At 42.1% G+C, this 18,883-nt stretch overlaps 4 protein-coding genes across 4 annotated transcripts; all 4 read right to left on the minus strand.

The window, feature by feature from the left end:
- Positions 1-5,746: 5,746 nt before the first annotated feature.
- On the minus strand, positions 5,747-6,667 carry LOC306919389 (cysteine/serine-rich nuclear protein 3-like; the record flags this gene model as incomplete). The annotated part of the gene is made up of 1 exon (XM_079532178.1): positions 5,747-6,667. A coding segment is annotated over one exon (921 nt), but the record flags the coding sequence as incomplete, so codon positions are not given.
- A 2,792-nt stretch (positions 6,668-9,459) lies between these two features.
- Positions 9,460-10,380, minus strand: LOC306919390 (cysteine/serine-rich nuclear protein 3-like; the record flags this gene model as incomplete). The annotated part of the gene is made up of 1 exon (XM_079532179.1): positions 9,460-10,380. A coding segment is annotated over one exon (921 nt), but the record flags the coding sequence as incomplete, so codon positions are not given.
- A 2,593-nt stretch (positions 10,381-12,973) lies between these two features.
- On the minus strand, positions 12,974-14,095 carry LOC306919391 (cysteine/serine-rich nuclear protein 3-like; the record flags this gene model as incomplete). The annotated part of the gene is made up of 1 exon (XM_079532180.1): positions 12,974-14,095. One exon carries the CDS (start codon positions 14,093-14,095, stop codon positions 12,974-12,976), a length of 1,122 nt encoding a protein of 373 aa, XP_079388306.1.
- Positions 14,096-16,887: 2,792 nt separating this feature from the next.
- LOC306919392 (cysteine/serine-rich nuclear protein 3-like) lies at positions 16,888-17,808 on the minus strand (the record flags this gene model as incomplete). Its single annotated transcript, XM_079532181.1, has 1 exon — positions 16,888-17,808. A coding segment is annotated over one exon (921 nt), but the record flags the coding sequence as incomplete, so codon positions are not given.
- Positions 17,809-18,883: the final 1,075 nt, after the last annotated feature.

Consider the following 18,883-nt stretch of genomic DNA (forward strand, 5'->3'; position numbering starts at 1 on the left):
TTGTCTAATATTTTGGCATGTTTAATGCAGCTCTAAGGTATATAATGACATAGTGAAATGTTGAAAATGAGTGGAATGCCCCTTTAAGAACTGGTTTTCCAGTTAATCTGGAGAAAAACCATTCAATGGTCGAAAACAGAGTCCACTTGAACATAACAGTCCACTTTGGTTGAACAATATTTAGTCTACTAGTCTAGTGATCCATTGAGGAGTTTCTTAAAGTCAAAGCAGGAGCCAGCATAAATATAAAATAACGTTATTGGTATAGCAAATTCCAACAAGGCATTTCAATGTGCTTTGCACACATCAGGAAACATATATAAAATCACAACTAAAACAAAAATACATAAAACATTACAGTGCAGAAGAGAAAGAAAAACTCAATCAAATGCAGTGGGAAACAGAACAGTATTTCATTGTGATGTAAAATAAATAAGAGTGCCAGCATACCTGCTGTTTTCTGGGAGTTCTTCCACATGTGGTGCATAACAACTGCTGGTTTATAATAAACCTTAAAAAGCAGTATAGTAGTTCATCCAAAAATGACTTACTCAGTATCTGGATAAATATGTACAATCTAACTATTGAATAAGTGGATATGAATTCATTGTTACTGCAGCAGAGCCATTCATCTTGAGGATTTCTCCACATTATTTCAGTAACATCAGAACCAAGGAGAACCAGCTCTGGTGAAGAAACAACTGCTCATACTGTGATTTACATCCCATTTATCTTAATTTATCTTGGAACACTTACAAACCACAGATAAAAAACAAATCTTGACTTTAAACATTTATTAAAAACAAGAAAACGGAAGTAAAACAGTTAGGCCTATTTGTTTCAAACAATATTTATAAATAGTAGACAAGCCTTCACATCTTGTCTTTTACAAGTAGCCTATATACAGCACCCCTTGTATTTTATGTGTTAGGTTGTAATGTAGGTTCAATTTGTTTCCACTTTAGTATAGAAGACAGTGGTCTGGTTTCTGTACAGGACTGGAACAGCAAATAAGTATATTGTCAAATCAAAGTCTCATATCCTATTGTGCGCTATTGGTTTCATTTCATTTCTTATCTATATTTACAGTGAAATCCCATTGTGTAATGTGTAGGCCTGTGTGCAGAAACATGTGTCCATAGTATTAATAAATGATCAGGATAAGTCAAGATAAATCAGGATATATCATTATACTTATTCAATTATATCCTATATTAATTATTTGTTTGTTCAGTAACAGAGGTTACTGTCTCCATATCCAGTCATATAAGTCATAGTGAAACTGGAAGGGATTGAATGAAAATACACTGAACAAAAACATAAGCTGATACATTTTTGCAGGGTTCTCTCTCAATATGGTGGTGATGAATGCACTTTTATTCAATGTTTTTCAAATGCTAAATAATGAACAAACCCCACATTCTTTCACCATGTTAAAATGTACACATGCTAAATGATGATGGCTGATGCTTCATTCACTATATGCATTCAAATGCAGAGATTAACGTGTTAATGGTCACTCGTTGTCTGGCATTGGACAGATCACCTGCTAATGATCACATTTTGGATGAACTGAGACCATTTTCACACCTCTTTGACTCTGATGAGTTTCAGCAGAACTACAGTAATAGGTCTATCATCACATGGAACTGTTATCACTCTTTCAGCTTTCTAGTGTGCAATGTTTCAGGTGTGTTAAAATGGCTATATGTTCTTGTAACAATCATTGCTATTATTGTTTGTGGTGACAATGTTAAAGTGCAATGTTTACTTACAGTGAGTGCACAACATGCTGCTGTTTGTTTTAAAAGGCTTTATACCCTGCTGTATATCAGTGGTTCCCAAACGTCACGCCAAGGACCCCCAAATACCTCAAAAAACCTGGACTGAAATGGTAGGAAGGGGTGGGGGGCATGGTGAGAGGACGCCCTTCGTCCTCGGCGGAAAACCCGAAGGGACAGCTTTTTTCCGGGGCATCCCCTGCTGGGGGTCCCTGGTCCACATCCAACTGGAGATCTTCTGGAGCCGCGCTCTGGTGGTCCAGTTGGTCAGGCGTATCATCTTGTAGTAGCCTCTCTAGTTCTAGCCTCATGACGGTGTCGATGTAGTGGGTCTGCGCGCGTCTGGAGTTGAACTCTACGCGTCCCTGAATGTTTGCGCAGCCGTCTTTAGTGCAGCATGGGAGGCATGCGTTCATCTGGCACTTGATTCCTGCCAGACTGCATTCACAAGTCTCTGGCTCACAGAAAACCTGGCAATTGCATCCAGAGTCCTCCCTGAAGACACGCAGGGAATGCAGCTGTCTCTTCTCCTCTTTGTCAATGTGCTTCACACCTGCTGCTCGCAGGAGTGCCTGTCTGTGCTTGTAGGAGTACCGCTGCAGGAAGCTGTTCCCATCCTCCAGCTCGGCGTCGGTGATGTGGACGTCAGTGTCTCCGTCTGGGACCTGGTCTGCAGTCAGTCGCTCAGATTCTCTCTGGTCAATGGTACCATTGGCCATCAACTGGTGTCTCAAAGCCTCAAGCTTCTCCTCTCTCCGTCTCTCTCGTAGTCTCTCTCTGCGCCAACTCCGTTGTTCCATGGCGTGCTCTGCCATTGTGTACCTGCGGAGAGTGCTGTGCCTGTGCAACATGCCCAGACTGGCACCCCCGCGAGAGGGTACGCTAGTGAAACCCTGGCATTGTGGGAAGTAGAACACCGTCACCAGATCAAAGCGCACGTTGCTCTGCCTCCCTTCCAGCTTTGGCCTCTTCAGAATAGACTGGATGGGTTGACTGGCAGCAGGTGAAGCAGAACCATTAGTTGTAAAGTCCTGGCTTTCTGAGGAGCTGCTCTCCCCATCAGAATCCCATTCCGTGGAGGCAGGATAAGGCAGGGACGATGATGGAGGTGAGGAGTAGAATGGATCTTCATCGTCGACCTCCTCAAACTTTCTTTTCAGAATACCTCTCATGACTCGACGGTGGCGCTTCACTCACGACGGAATCAAATATAAAGGAGAGCTGGAAAAGTAGACGTTTCGGACTGGTTGGTCCTTCCTCAGGCAAGATTCTGTTAGAAGAATGATTAGTTGTGATGGGGCCCTGGTTTTATGTGTTCCTAATGGTGGGCGTGACTCATAGTCATTCGGCCAATTAGCTTTGTTGATGGGTGTGGTTTACTTGGCCATTGTTTCATTCCGTCCAATCAGAATCAATGGGTGTGTGTTCTCTTGTTCTGGTTTCTTTCATTTGTAGTGTGGTTTTTGTAGAGGCAACATGTCTTTACTGGATAATCAGTAATAATTATAATAGACTTCCCCCAAGTTACAGGTACAAGCTCGCAACATATGTAAGTGTATGTAAGTACATTGCAAGGAATGAGTGCATTCGCCATGTACTTGAAGGAAGCCTAATCCAATCACTCTTAGATTATCTCCAGTTTAAGTTGAAGAGTTTAAGTTTACCTTATTGTTGTAGGACTTTTGGTTTATTTAGCCTTATTGGGGTTAATTCACCCCATGGCTCCATTTCAACAAAGACAAATGTACATGTGTTTCTCTTTTGTTTCCTGAGCCCGGTGTCTAATGGCCCATTTGGTGTCAGTGACACCTCTATGCTAATTGTCCCAGGCTGGTTTGGAATGTGCTAATGTGTCCCCTATTCAAAGTCTGATTTCCATTGAGTGTTGGCTTTGTCTATGTGGCTGGGGAGTTTTGGTACAAAATCAAAACAACTTGTCTAATATTTTGGCATGTTTAATGCAGCTCTAAGGTATATAATGACATAGTGAAATGTTGAAAATGAGTGGAATGCCCCTTTAAGAACTGGTTTTCCAGTTAATCTGGAGAAAAACCATTCAATGGTCGAAAACAGAGTCCACTTGAACATAACAGTCCACTTTGGTTGAACAATATTTAGTCTACTAGTCTAGTGATCCATTGAGGAGTTTCTTAAAGTCAAAGCAGGAGCCAGCATAAATATAAAATAACGTTATTGGTATAGCAAATTCCAACAAGGCATTTCAATGTGCTTTGCACACATCAGGAAACATATATAAAATCACAACTAAAACAAAAATACATAAAACATTACAGTGCAGAAGAGAAAGAAAAACTCAATCAAATGCAGTGGGAAACAGAACAGTATTTCATTGTGATGTAAAATAAATAAGAGTGCCAGCATACCTGCTGTTTTCTGCGAGTTCTTCCACATGTGGTGCATAACAACTGCTGGTTTATAATAAACCTTAAAAAGCAGTATAGTAGTTCATCCAAAAATGACGTACTCAGTATCTGGATAAATATGTACAATCTAACTATTGAATAAGTGGATATGAATTCATTGTTACTGCAGCAGAGCCATTCATCTTGAGGATTTCTCCACATTATTTCAGTAACATCAGAACCAAGGAGAACCAGCTCTGGTGAAGAAACAACTGCTCATACTGTGATTTACATCCCATTTATCTTAATTTATCTTGGAACACTTACAAACCACAGATAAAAAACAAATCTTGACTTTAAACATTTATTAAAAACAAGAAAACGGAAGTAAAACAGTTAGGCCTATTTGTTTCAAACAATATTTATAAATAGTAGACAAGCCTTCACATCTTGTCTTTTACAAGTAGCCTATATACAGCACCCCTTGTATTTTATGTGTTAGGTTGTAATGTAGGTTCAATTTGTTTCCACTTTAGTATAGAAGACAGTGGTCTGGTTTCTGTACAGGACTGGAACAGCAAATAAGTATATTGTCAAATCAAAGTCTCATATCCTATTGTGCGCTATTGGTTTCATTTCATTTCTTATCTATATTTACAGTGAAATCCCATTGTGTAATGTGTAGGCCTGTGTGCAGAAACATGTGTCCATAGTATTAATAAATGATCAGGATAAGTCAAGATAAATCAGGATATATCATTATACTTATTCAATTATATCCTATATTAATTATTTGTTTGTTCAGTAACAGAGGTTACTGTCTCCATATCCAGTCATATAAGTCATAGTGAAACTGGAAGGGATTGAATGAAAATACACTGAACAAAAACATAAGCTGATACATTTTTGCAGGGTTCTCTCTCAATATGGTGGTGATGAATGCACTTTTATTCAATGTTTTTCAAATGCTAAATAATGAACAAACCCCACATTCTTTCACCATGTTAAAATGTACACATGCTAAATGATGATGGCTGATGCTTCATTCACTATATGCATTCAAATGCAGAGATTAACGTGTTAATGGTCACTCGTTGTCTGGCATTGGACAGATCACCTGCTAATGATCACATTTTGGATGAACTGAGACCATTTCACACCTCTTTGACTCTGATGAGTTGCAGCAGAACTACAGTAATAGGTCTATCATCACATGGAACTGTTATCACTCTTTCAGCTTTCTAGTGTGCAATGTTTCAGGTGTGTTAAAATGGCTATATGTTCTTGTAACAATCATTGCTATTATTGTTTGTGGTGACAATGTTAAAGTGCAATGTTTACTTACAGTGAGTGCACAACATGCTGCTGTTTGTTTTAAAAGGCTTTATACCCTGCTGTATATCAGTGGTTCCCAAACGTCACGCCAAGGACCCCCAAATACCTCAAAAAACCTGGACTGAAATGGTAGGAAGGGGTGGGGGGCATGGTGAGAGGACGCCCTTCGTCCTCGGCGGAAAACCCGAAGGGACAGCTTTTTTCCGGGGCATCCCCTGCTGGGGGTCCCTGGTCCACATCCAACTGGAGATCTTCTGGAGCCGCGCTCTGGTGGTCCAGTTGGTCAGGCGTATCATCTTGTAGTAGCCTCTCTAGTTCTAGCCTCATGACGGTGTCGATGTAGTGGGTCTGCGCGCGTCTGGAGTTGAACTCTACGCGTCCCTGAATGTTTGCGCAGCCGTCTTTAGTGCAGCATGGGAGGCATGCGTTCATCTGGCACTTGATTCCTGCCAGACTGCATTCACAAGTCTCTGGCTCACAGAAACCCTGGCAATTGCATCCAGAGTCCTCCCTGAAGACACGCAGGGAATGCAGCTGTCTCTTCTCCTCTTTGTCAATGTGCTTCACACCTGCTGCTCGCAGGAGTGCCTGTCTGTGCTTGTAGGAGTACCGCTGCAGGAAGCTGTTCCCATCCTCCAGCTCGGCGTCGGTGATGTGGACGTCAGTGTCTCCGTCTGGGACCTGGTCTGCAGTCAGTCGCTCAGATTCTCTCTGGTCAATGGTACCATTGGCCATCAACTGGTGTCTCAAAGCCTCAAGCTTCTCCTCTCTCCGTCTCTCTCGTAGTCTCTCTCTGCGCCAACTCCGTTGTTCCAGGGCGTGCTCTGCCATTGTGTACCTGCGGAGAGTGCTGTGCCTGTGCAACATGCCCAGACTGGCACCCCCGCGAGAGGGTACGCTAGTGAAACCCTGGCATTGTGGGAAGTAGAACACCGTCACCAGATCAAAGCGCACGTTGCTCTGCCTCCCTTCCAGCTTTGGCCTCTTCAGAATAGACTGGATGGGTTGACTGGCAGCAGGTGAAGCAGAACCATTAGTTGTAAAGTCCTGGCTTTCTGAGGAGCTGCTCTCCCCATCAGAATCCCATTCCGTGGAGGCAGGAGAAGGCAGGGACGATGATGGAGGTGAGGAGTAGAATGGATCTTCATCGTCGACCTCCTCAAACTTTCTTTTCAGAATACCTCTCATGACTCGACGGTGGCGCTTCACTCACGACGGAATCAAATATAAAGGAGAGCTGGAAAAGTAGACGTTTCGGACTGGTTGGTCCTTCCTCAGGCAAGATTCTGTTAGAAGAATGATTAGTTGTGATGGGGCCCTGGTTTTATGTGTTCCTAATGGTGGGCGTGACTCATAGTCATTCGGCCAATTAGCTTTGTTGATGGGTGTGGTTTACTTGTCCATTGTTTCATTCCGTCCAATCAGAATCAATGGGTGTGTTCTCTTGTTCTGGTTTCTTTCATTTGTAGTGTGGTTTTTGTAGAGGCAACATGTCTTTACTGGAGAATCAGTAATAATTATAATAGACTTCCCCCAAGTTACAGGTACAAGCTCGCAACATATGTAAGTGTATGTAAGTACATTGCAAGGAATGAGTGCATTCGCCATGTACTTGAAGGAAGCCTAATCCAATCACTCTTAGATTATCTCCAGTTTAAGTTTAAGAGTTTAAGTTTACCTTATTGTTGTAGGACTTTTGGTTTATTTAGCCTTATTGGGGTTAATTCACCCCATGGCTCCATTTCAACAAAGAAAAATGTACATGTGTTTCTCTTTTGTTTCCTGAGCCCGGTGTCTAATGGCCCATTTGGTGTCAGTGACACCTCTATGCTTCTTGTCCCAGGCTGGTTTGGAATGTGCTAATGTGTCCCCTATTCAAAGTCTGATTTCCATTGAGTGTTGGCTTTGTCTATGTGGCTGGGGAGTTTTGGTACAAAATCAAAACAACTTGTCTAATATTTTGGCATGTTTAATGCAGCTCTAAGGTATATAATGACATAGTGAAATGTTGAAAATGAGTGGAATGCCCCTTTAAGAACTGGTTTTCCAGTTAACCTGGAGAAAAACCATTCAATGGTCGAAAACAGAGTCCACTTGAACATAACAGTCCACTTTGGTTGAACAATATTTAGTCTACTAGTCTAGTGATCCATTGAGGAGTTTCTTAAAGTCAAAGCAGGAGCCAGCATAAATATAAAATAACGTTATTGGTATAGCAAATTCCAACAAGGCATTTCAATGTGCTTTGCACACATCAGGAAACATATATAAAATCACAACTAAAACAAAAATACATAAAACATTACAGTGCAGAAGAGAAAGAAAAACTCAATCAAATGCAGTGGGAAACAGAACAGTATTTCATTGTGATGTAAAATAAATAAGAGTGCCAGCATACCTGCTGTTTTCTGCGAGTTCTTCCACATGTGGTGCATAACAACTGCTGGTTTATAATAAACCTTAAAAAGCAGTATAGTAGTTCATCCAAAAATGACGTACTCAGTATCTGGATAAATATGTACAATCTAACTATTGAATAAGTGGATATGAATTCATTGTTACTGCAGCAGAGCCATTCATCTTGAGGATTTCTCCACATTATTTCAGTAACATCAGAACCAAGGAGAACCAGCTCTGGTGAAGAAACAACTGCTCATACTGTGATTTACATCCCATTTATCTTAATTTATCTTGGAACACTTACAAACCACAGATAAAAAACAAATCTTGACTTTAAACATTTATTAAAAACAAGAAAACGGAAGTAAAACAGTTAGGCCTATTTGTTTCAAACAATATTTATAAATAGTAGACAAGCCTTCACATCTTGTCTTTTACAAGTAGCCTATATACAGCACCCCTTGTATTTTATGTGTTAGGTTGTAATGTAGGTTCAATTTGTTTCCACTTTAGTATAGAAGACAGTGGTCTGGTTTCTGTACAGGACTGGAACAGCAAATAAGTATATTGTCAAATCAAAGTCTCATATCCTATTGTGCGCTATTGGTTTCATTTCATTTCTTATCTATATTTACAGTGAAATCCCATTGTGTAATGTGTAGGCCTGTGTGCAGAAACATGTGTCCATAGTATTAATAAATGATCAGGATAAGTCAAGATAAATCAGGATATATCATTATACTTATTCAATTATATCCTATATTAATTATTTGTTTGTTCAGTAACAGAGGTTACTGTCTCCATATCCAGTCATATAAGTCATAGTGAAACTGGAAGGGATTAAATGAAAATACACTGAACAAAAACATAAGCTGATACATTTTTGCAGGGTTCTCTCTCAATATGGTGGTGATGAATGCACTTTTATTCAATGTTTTTCAAATGCTAAATAATGAACAAACCCCACATTCTTTCACCATGTTAAAATGTACACATGCTAAATGATGATGGCTGATGCTTCATTCACTATATGCATTCAAATGCAGAGATTAACGTGTTAATGGTCACTCGTTGTCTGGCATTGGACAGATCACCTGCTAATGATCACATTTTGGATGAACTGAGACCATTTTCACACCTCTTTGACTCTGATGAGTTTCAGCAGAACTACAGTAATAGGTCTATCATCACATGGAACTGTTATCACTCTTTCAGCTTTCTAGTGTGCAATGTTTCAGGTGTGTTAAAATGGCTATATGTTCTTGTAACAATCATTGCTATTATTGTTTGTGGTGACAATGTTAAAGTGCAATGTTTACTTACAGTGAGTGCACAACATGCTGCTGTTTGTTTTAAAAGGCTTTATACCCTGCTGTATATCAGTGGTTCCCAAACGTCACGCCAAGGACCCCCAAATACCTCAAAAAACCTGGACTGAAATGGTAGGAAGGGGTGGGGGGCATGGTGAGAGGACGCCCTTCGTCCTCGGCGGAAAACCCGAAGGGACAGCTTTTTTCCGGGGCATCCCCTGCTGGGGGTCCCTGGTCCACATCCAACTGGAGATCTTCTGGAGCCGCGCTCTGGTGGTCCAGTTGGTCAGGCGTAACATCTTGTAGTAGCATCTCTAGTTCTAGCCTCATGACGGTGTCGATGTAGTGGGTCTGCGCGCGTCTGGAGTTGAACTCTACGCGTCCCTGAATGTTTGCGCAGCCGTCTTTAGTGCAGCATGGGAGGCATGCGTTCATCTGGCACTTGATTCCTGCCAGACTGCATTCACAAGTCTCTGGCTCACAGAAACCCTGGCAATTGCATCCAGAGTCCTCCCTGAAGACACGCAGGGAATGCAGCTGTCTCTTCTCCTCTTTGTCAATGTGCTTCACACCTGCTGCTCGCAGGAGTGCCTGTCTGTGCTTGTAGGAGTACCGCTGCAGGAAGCTGTTCCCATCCTCCAGCTCGGCGTCGGTGATGTGGACGTCAGTGTCTCCGTCTGGGACCTGGTCTGCAGTCAGTCGCTCAGATTCTCTCTGGTCAATGGTACCATTGGCCATCAACTGGTGTCTCAAAGCCTCAAGCTTCTCCTCTCTCCGTCTCTCTCGTAGTCTCTCTCTGCGCCAACTCCGTTGTTCCAGGGCGTGCTCTGCCATTGTGTACCTGCGGAGAGTGCTGTGCCTGTGCAACATGCCCAGACTGGCACCCCCGCGAGAGGGTACGCTAGTGAAACCCTGGCATTGTGGGAAGTAGAACACCGTCACCAGATCAAAGCGCACGTTGCTCTGCCTCCCTTCCAGCTTTGGCCTCTTCAGAATAGACTGGATGGGTTGACTGGCAGCAGGTGAAGCAGAACCATTAGTTGTAAAGTCCTGGCTTTCTGAGGAGCTGCTCTCCCCATCAGAATCCCATTCCGTGGAGGCAGGAGAAGGCAGGGACGATGATGGAGGTGAGGAGTAGAATGGATCTTCATCGTCGACCTCCTCAAACTTTCTTTTCAGAATACCTCTCATGACTCGACGGTGGCGCTTCACTCACGACGGAATCAAATATAAAGGAGAGCTGGAAAAGTAGACGTTTCGGACTGGTTGGTCCTTCCTCAGGCAAGATTCTGTTAGAAGAATGATTAGTTGTGATGGGGCCCTGGTTTTATGTGTTCCTAATGGTGGGCGTGACTCATAGTCATTCGGCCAATTAGCTTTGTTGATGGGTGTGGTTTACTTGGCCATTGTTTTATTCCGTCCAATCAGAATCAATGGGTGTGTGTTCTCTTGTTCTGGTTTCTTTCATTTGTAGTGTGGTTTTTGTAGAGGCAACATGTCTTTACTGGAGAATCAGTAATAATTATAATAGACTTCCCCCAAGTTACAGGTACAAGCTCGCAACATATGTAAGTGTATGTAAGTACATTGCAAGGAATGAGTGCATTCGCCATGTACTTGAAGGAAGCCTAATCCAATCACTCTTAGATTATCTCCAGTTTAAGTTTAAGAGTTTAAGTTTACCTTATTGTTGTAGGACTTTTGGTTTATTTAGCCTTATTGGGGTTAATTCACCCCATGGCTCCATTTCAACAAAGAAAAATGTACATGTGTTTCTCTTTTGTTTCCTGAGCCCGGTGTCTAATGGCCCATTTGGTGTCAGTGACACCTCTATGCTTCTTGTCCCAGGCTGGTTTGGAATGTGCTAATGTGTCCCCTATTCAAAGTCTGATTTCCATTGAGTGTTGGCTTTGTCTATGTGGCTGGGGAGTTTTGGTACAAAATCAAAACAACTTGTCTAATATTTTGGCATGTTTAATGGAGCTCTAAGGTATATAATGACATAGTGAAATGTTGAAAATGAGTGGAATGCCCCTTTAAGAACTGGTTTTCCAGTTAATCTGGAGAAAAACCATTCAATGGTCGAAAACAGAGTCCACTTGAACATAACAGTCCACTTTGGTTGAACAATATTTAGTCTACTAGTCTAGTGATCCATTGAGGAGTTTCTTAAAGTCAAAGCAGGAGCCAGCATAAATATAAAATAACGTTATTGGTATAGCAAATTCCAACAAGGCATTTCAATGTGCTTTGCACACATCAGGAAACATATATAAAATCACAACTAAAACAAAAATACATAAAACATTACAGTGCAGAAGAGAAAGAAAAACTCAATCAAATGCAGTGGGAAACAGAACAGTATTTCATTGTGATGTAAAATAAATAAGAGTGCCAGCATACCTGCTGTTTTCTGCGAGTTCTTCCACATGTGGTGCATAACAACTGCTGGTTTATAATAAACCTTAAAAAGCAGTATAGTAGTTCATCCAAAAATGACGTACTCAGTATCTGGATAAATATGTACAATCTAACTATTGAATAAGTGGATATGAATTCATTGTTACTGCAGCAGAGCCATTCATCTTGAGGATTTCTCCACATTATTTCAGTAACATCAGAACCAAGGAGAACCAGCTCTGGTGAAGAAACAACTGCTCATACTGTGATTTACATCCCATTTATCTTAATTTATCTTGGAACACTTACAAACCACAGATAAAAAACAAATCTTGACTTTAAACATTTATTAAAAACAAGAAAACGGAAGTAAAACAGTTAGGCCTATTTGTTTCAAACAATATTTATAAATAGTAGACAAGCCTTCACATCTTGTCTTTTACAAGTAGCCTATATACAGCACCCCTTGTATTTTATGTGTTAGGTTGTAATGTAGGTTCAATTTGTTTCCACTTTAGTATAGAAGACAGTGGTCTGGTTTCTGTACAGGACTGGAACAGCAAATAAGTATATTGTCAAATCAAAGTCTCATATCCTATTGTGCGCTATTGGTTTCATTTCATTTCTTATCTATATTTACAGTGAAATCCCATTGTGTAATGTGTAGGCCTGTGTGCAGAAACATGTGTCCATAGTATTAATAAATGATCAGGATAAGTCAAGATAAATCAGGATATATCATTATACTTATTCAATTATATCCTATATTAATTATTTGTTTGTTCAGTAACAGAGGTTACTGTCTCCATATCCAGTCATATAAGTCATAGTGAAACTGGAAGGGATTAAATGAAAATACACTGAACAAAAACATAAGCTGATACATTTTTGCAGGGTTCTCTCTCAATATGGTGGTGATGAATGCACTTTTATTCAATGTTTTTCAAATGCTAAATAATGAACAAACCCCACATTCTTTCACCATGTTAAAATGTACACATGCTAAATGATGATGGCTGATGCTTCATTCACTATATGCATTCAAATGCAGAGATTAACGTGTTAATGGTCACTCGTTGTCTGGCATTGGACAGATCACCTGCTAATGATCACATTTTGGATGAACTGAGACCATTTTCACACCTCTTTGACTCTGATGAGTTTCAGCAGAACTACAGTAATAGGTCTATCATCACATGGAACTGTTATCACTCTTTCAGCTTTCTAGTGTGCAATGTTTCAGGTGTGTTAAAATGGCTATATGTTCTTGTAACAATCATTGCTATTATTGTTTGTGGTGACAATGTTAAAGTGCAATGTTTACTTACAGTGAGTGCACAACATGCTGCTGTTTGTTTTAAAAGGCTTTATACCCTGCTGTATATCAGTGGTTCCCAAACGTCACGCCAAGGACCCCCAAATACCTCAAAAAACCTGGACTGAAATGGTAGGAAGGGGTGGGGGGCATGGTGAGAGGACGCCCTTCGTCCTCGGCGGAAAACCCGAAGGGACAGCTTTTTTCCGGGGCATCCCCTGCTGGGGGTCCCTGGTCCACATCCAACTGGAGATCTTCTGGAGCCGCGCTCTGGTGGTCCAGTTGGTCAGGCGTATCATCTTGTAGTAGCCTCTCTAGTTCTAGCCTCATGACGGTGTCGATGTAGTGGGTCTGCGCGCGTCTGGAGTTGAACTCTACGCGTCCCTGAATGTTTGCGCAGCCGTCTTTAGTGCAGCATGGGAGGCATGCGTTCATCTGGCACTTGATTCCTGCCAGACTGCATTCACAAGTCTCTGGCTCACAGAAACCCTGGCAATTGCATCCAGAGTCCTCCCTGAAGACACGCAGGGAATGCAGCTGTCTCTTCTCCTCTTTGTCAATGTGCTTCACACCTGCTGCTCGCAGGAGTGCCTGTCTGTGCTTGTAGGAGTACCGCTGCAGGAAGCTGTTCCCATCCTCCAGCTCGGCGTCGGTGATGTGGACGTCAGTGTCTCCGTCTGGGACCTGGTCTGCAGTCAGTCGCTCAGATTCTCTCTGGTCAATGGTACCATTGGCCATCAACTGGTGTCTCAAAGCCTCAAGCTTCTCCTCTCTCCGTCTCTCTCGTAGTCTCTCTCTGCGCCAACTCCGTTGTTCCAGGGCGTGCTCTGCCATTGTGTACCTGCGGAGAGTGCTGTGCCTGTGCAACATGCCCAGACTGGCACCCCCGCGAGAGGGTACGCTAGTGAAACCCTGGCATTGTGGGAAGTAGAACACCGTCACCAGATCAAAGCGCACGTTGCTCTGCCTCCCTTCCAGCTTTGGCCTCTTCAGAATAGACTGGATGGGTTGACTGGCAGCAGGTGAAGCAGAACCATTAGTTGTAAAGTCCTGGCTTTCTGAGGAGCTGCTCTCCCCATCAGAATCCCATTCCGTGGAGGCAGGAGAAGGCAGGGACGATGATGGAGGTGAGGAGTAGAATGGATCTTCATCGTCGACCTCCTCAAACTTTCTTTTCAGAATACCTCTCATGACTCGACGGTGGCGCTTCACTCACGACGGAATCAAATATAAAGGAGAGCTGGAAAAGTAGACGTTTCGGACTGGTTGGTCCTTCCTCAGGCAAGATTCTGTTAGAAGAATGATTAGTTGTGATGGGGCCCTGGTTTTATGTGTTCCTAATGGTGGGCGTGACTCATAGTCATTCGGCCAATTAGCTTTGTTGATGGGTGTGGTTTACTTGGCCATTGTTTCATTCCGTCCAATCAGAATCAATGGGTGTGTGTTCTCTTGTTCTGGTTTCTTTCATTTGTAGTGTGGTTTTTGTAGAGGCAACATGTCTTTACTGGAGAATCAGTAATAATTATAATAGACTTCCCCCAAGTTACAGGTACAAGCTCGCAACATATGTAAGTGTATGTAAGTACATTGCAAGGAATGAGTGCATTCGCCATGTACTTGAAGGAAGCCTAATCCAATCACTCTTAGATTATCTCCAGTTTAAGTTTAAGAGTTTAAGTTTACCTTATTGTTGTAGGACTTTTGGTTTATTTAGCCTTATTGGGGTTAATTCACCCCATGGCTCCATTTCAACAAAGAAAAATGTACATGTGTTTCTCTTTTGTTTCCTGAGCCCGGTGTCTAATGGCCCATTTGGTGTCAGTGACACCTCTATGCTTCTTGTCCCAGGCTGGTTTGGAATCTGCTAATGTGTCCCCTATTCAAAGTCTGATTTCCATTGAGTGTTGGCTTTGTCTATGTGGCTGGGGAGTTTTGGTACAAAATCAAAACAACTTGTCTAATATTTTGGCATGTTTAATGCAGCTCTAAGGTATATAATGACATAGTGAAATGTTGAAAATGAGTGGAATGCCCCTTTAAGAACTGGTTTTCCAGTTAATCTGGAGAAAAACCATTCAATGGTCGAAAACAGAGTCCACTTGAACATAACAGTCCACTTTGGTTGAACAATATTTAGTCTACTAGTCTAGTGATCCATTGAGGAGTTTCTTAAAGTCAAAGCAGGAGCCAGCATAAATATAAAATAACGTTATTGGTATAGCAAATTCCAACAAGGCATTTCAATGTGCTTTGCACACATCAGGAAACATATATAAAATCACAACTAAAACAAAAATACATAAAACATTACAGTGCAGAAGAGAAAGAAAAACTCAATCAAATGCAGTGGGAAACAGAACAGTATTTCATTGTGATGTAAAATAAATAAGAGTGCCAGCATACCTGCTGTTTTCTGGGAGTTCTTCCACATGTGGTGCATAACAACTGCTGGTTTATAATAAACCTTAAAAGCAGTATAGTAGTTCATCCAAAAATGACGTACTCAGTATCTGGATAAATATGTACAATCTAACTATTGAATAAGTGGATATGAATTCATTGTTACTGCAGCAGAGCCATTCATCTTGAGGATTTCTCCACATTATTTCAGTAACATCAGAACCAAGGAGAACCAGCTCTGGTGAAGAAACAACTGCTCATACTGTGATTTACATCCCATTTATCTTAATTTATCTTGGAACACTTACAAACCACAGATAAAAAACAAATCTTGACTTTAAACATGTATTAAAAACAAGAAAACGGAAGTAAAACAGTTAGGCCTATTTGTTTCAAACAATATTTATAAATAGTAGACAAGCCTTCACATCTTGTCTTTTACAAGTAGCCTATATACAGCACCCCTTGTATTTTATGTGTTAGGTTGTAATGTAGGTTCAATTTGTTTCCACTTTAGTATAGAAGACAGTGGTCTGGTTTCTGTACAGGACTGGAACAGCAAATAAGTATATTGTCAAATCAAAGTCTCATATCCTATTGTGCGCTATTGGTTTCATTTCATTTCTTATCTATATTTACAGTGAAATCCCATTGTGTAATGTGTAGGCCTGTGTGCAGAATCATGTGTCCATAGTATTAATAAATGATCAGGATAAGTCAAGATAAATCAGGATATATCATTATACTTATTCAATTATGTCCTATATTAATTATTTGTTTGTTCAGTAACAGAGGTTACTGTCTCCATATCCAGTCATATAAGTCATAGTGAAACTGGAAGGGATTGAATGAAAATACACTGAACAAAAACATAAGCTGATACATTTTTGCAGGGTTCTCTCTCAATATGGTGGTGATGAATGCACTTTTATTCAATGTTTTTCAAATGCTAAATAATGAACAAACCCCACATTCTTTCCCCATGTTAAAATGTACACATGCTAAATGATGATGGCTGATGCTTCATTCACTATATGCATTCAAATGCAGAGATTAACGTGTTAATGGTCACTCGTTGTCTGGCATTGGACAGATCACCTGCTAATGATCACATTTTGGATGAACTGAGACCATTTCACACCTCTTTGACTCTGATGAGTTTCAGCAGAACTACAGTAATAGGTCTATCATCACATGGAACTGTTATCACTCTTTCAGCTTTCTAGTGTGCAATGTTTCAGGTGTGTTAAAATGGCTATATGTTCTTGTAACAATCATTGCTATTATTGTTTGTGGTGACAATGTTAAAGTGCAATGTTTACTTACAGTGAGTGCACAACATGCTGCTGTTTGTTTTAAAAGGCTTTATACCCTTCTGTATATCAGTGGTTCCCAAACGTCACGCCAAGGACCCCCAAATACCTCAAAAAACCTGGACTGAAATGGTAGGAAGGGGTGGGGGGCATGGTGAGAGGACGCCCTTCGTCCTCGGCGGAAAACCCGAAGGGACAGCTTTTTTCCGGGGCATCCCCTGCTGGGGGTCCCTGGTCCACATCCAACTGGAGATCTTCTGGAGCCGCGCTCTGGTGGTCCAGTTGGTCAGGCGTATCATCTTGTAGTAGCCTCTCTAGTTCTAGCCTCATGACGGTGTCGATGTAGTGGGTCTGCGCGCGTCTGGAGTTGAACTCTACGCGTCCCTGAATGTTTGCGCAGCCGTCTTTAGTGCAGCATGGGAGGCATGCGTTCATCTGGCACTTGATTCCTGCCAGACTGCATTCACAAGTCTCTGGCTCACAGAAACCCTGGCAATTGCATCCAGAGTCCTCCCTGAAGACACGCAGGGAATGCAGCTGTCTCTTCTCCTCTTTGTCAATGTGCTTCACACCTGCTGCTCGCAGGAGTGCCTGTCTGTGCTTGTAGGAGTACCGCTGCAGGAAGCTGTTCCCATCCTCCAGCTCGGCGTCGGTGATGTGGACGTCAGTGTCTCCGTCTGGGACCTGGTCTGCAGTCAGTCGCTCAGATTCTCTCTGGTCAATGGTACCATTGGCCATCAACTGGTGTCTCAAAGCTTCAAGCTTCTCCTCTCTCCGTCTCTCTCGTAGTCTCTCTCTGCGCCAACTCCGTTGTTCCAGGGCGTGCTCTGCCATTGTGTACCTGCGGAGAGTGCTGTGCCTGTGCAACATGCCCAGACTGGCACCCCCGCGAGAGGGTACGCTAGTGAAACCCTGGCATTGTGGGAAGTAGAACACCGTCACCAGATCAAAGCGCACGTTGCTCTGCCTCCCTTCCAGCTTTGGCCTCTTCAGAATAGACTGGATGGGTTGACTGGCAGCAGGTGAAGCAGAACCATTAGTTGTAAAGTCCTGGCTTTCTGAGGAGCTGCTCTCCCCATCAGAATCCCATTCCGTGGAGGCAGGAGAAGGCAGGGACGATGATGGAGGTGAGGAGTAGAATGGATCTTCATCGTCGACCTCCTCAAACTTTCTTTTCAGAATACCTCTCATGACTCGACGGTGGCGCTTCACTCACGACGGAATCAAATATAAAGGAGAGCTGGAAAAGTAGACTATTCGGACTGGTTGGTCCTTCCTCAGGCAAGATTCTGTTAGAAGAATGATTAGTTGTGATGGGGCCCTGGTTTTATGTGTTCCTAATGGTGGGCGTGACTCATAGTCATTCGGCCAATTAGCTTTGTTGATGGGTGTGGTTTACTTGGCCATTGTTTCATTCCGTCCAATCAGAATCAATGGGTGTGTGTTCTCTTGTTCTGGTTTCTTTCATTTGTAGTGTGTTTTTTGTAGAGGCAACATGTCTTTACTGGAGAATCAGTAATAATTATAATAGACTTCCCCCAAGTTACAGGTACAAGCTCGCAACATATGTAAGTGTATGTAAGTACATTGCAAGGAATGAGTGCATTCGCCATGTACTTGAAGGAAGCCTAATCCAATCACTCTTAGATTATCTCCAGTTTAAGTTTAAGAGTTTAAGGCCCAGGCCACACGTATATGGGTCTTTTGCAAAACGCACATTTCTCTGTGCGTTTGGGCCTTTCAGCCACACGCAAACGGCGTTTTCGGCCACTCAAACGGAGGTTTTTTTAAACGGATAAATAAGTGAAGATTTTTGAAAATATCCGGATCAGTGGAGCGGTGTAGTCATGCGAAACGGAGTTTTTGAGAAACGATGATGTCACCGCCACCGCCCACATGCAGCTTGTCAAGCAGAGGTCCTCACAAGTATAGGTAAAAAAAACACTGCCAGCCCAGTCCTCAGCGCAATGGCCCGTTGCGCAAAGAGGTTGAGATTTGACTCGTGCTATATTCAGATAATCTTCAACCGATTGTTATAATTCGAAGTGGTATATATTCCGTGAAGTTTATATTTTCATTGGGTGTACAAGTCATGTTTTTAATATGCCTTCATCAAATGATATAGAGAGATGGTAGGGTAGTGCCCAAGCCCGTATAGCCATGCAGCCTATATGAGCTGTGGTGCGCTTGCTAGGTCTACACTCTCAATTAGGGATTTTCCCAGAGGTTAATTTCACTGATGTGTACAACCTTTATTCAAATAGTT

Source organism: Electrona antarctica (assembly GCF_951216825.1).
Source record: "Electrona antarctica genome assembly, contig: scaffold_25, whole genome shotgun sequence".
NCBI lineage: Eukaryota > Metazoa > Chordata > Actinopteri > Myctophiformes > Myctophidae > Electrona > Electrona antarctica.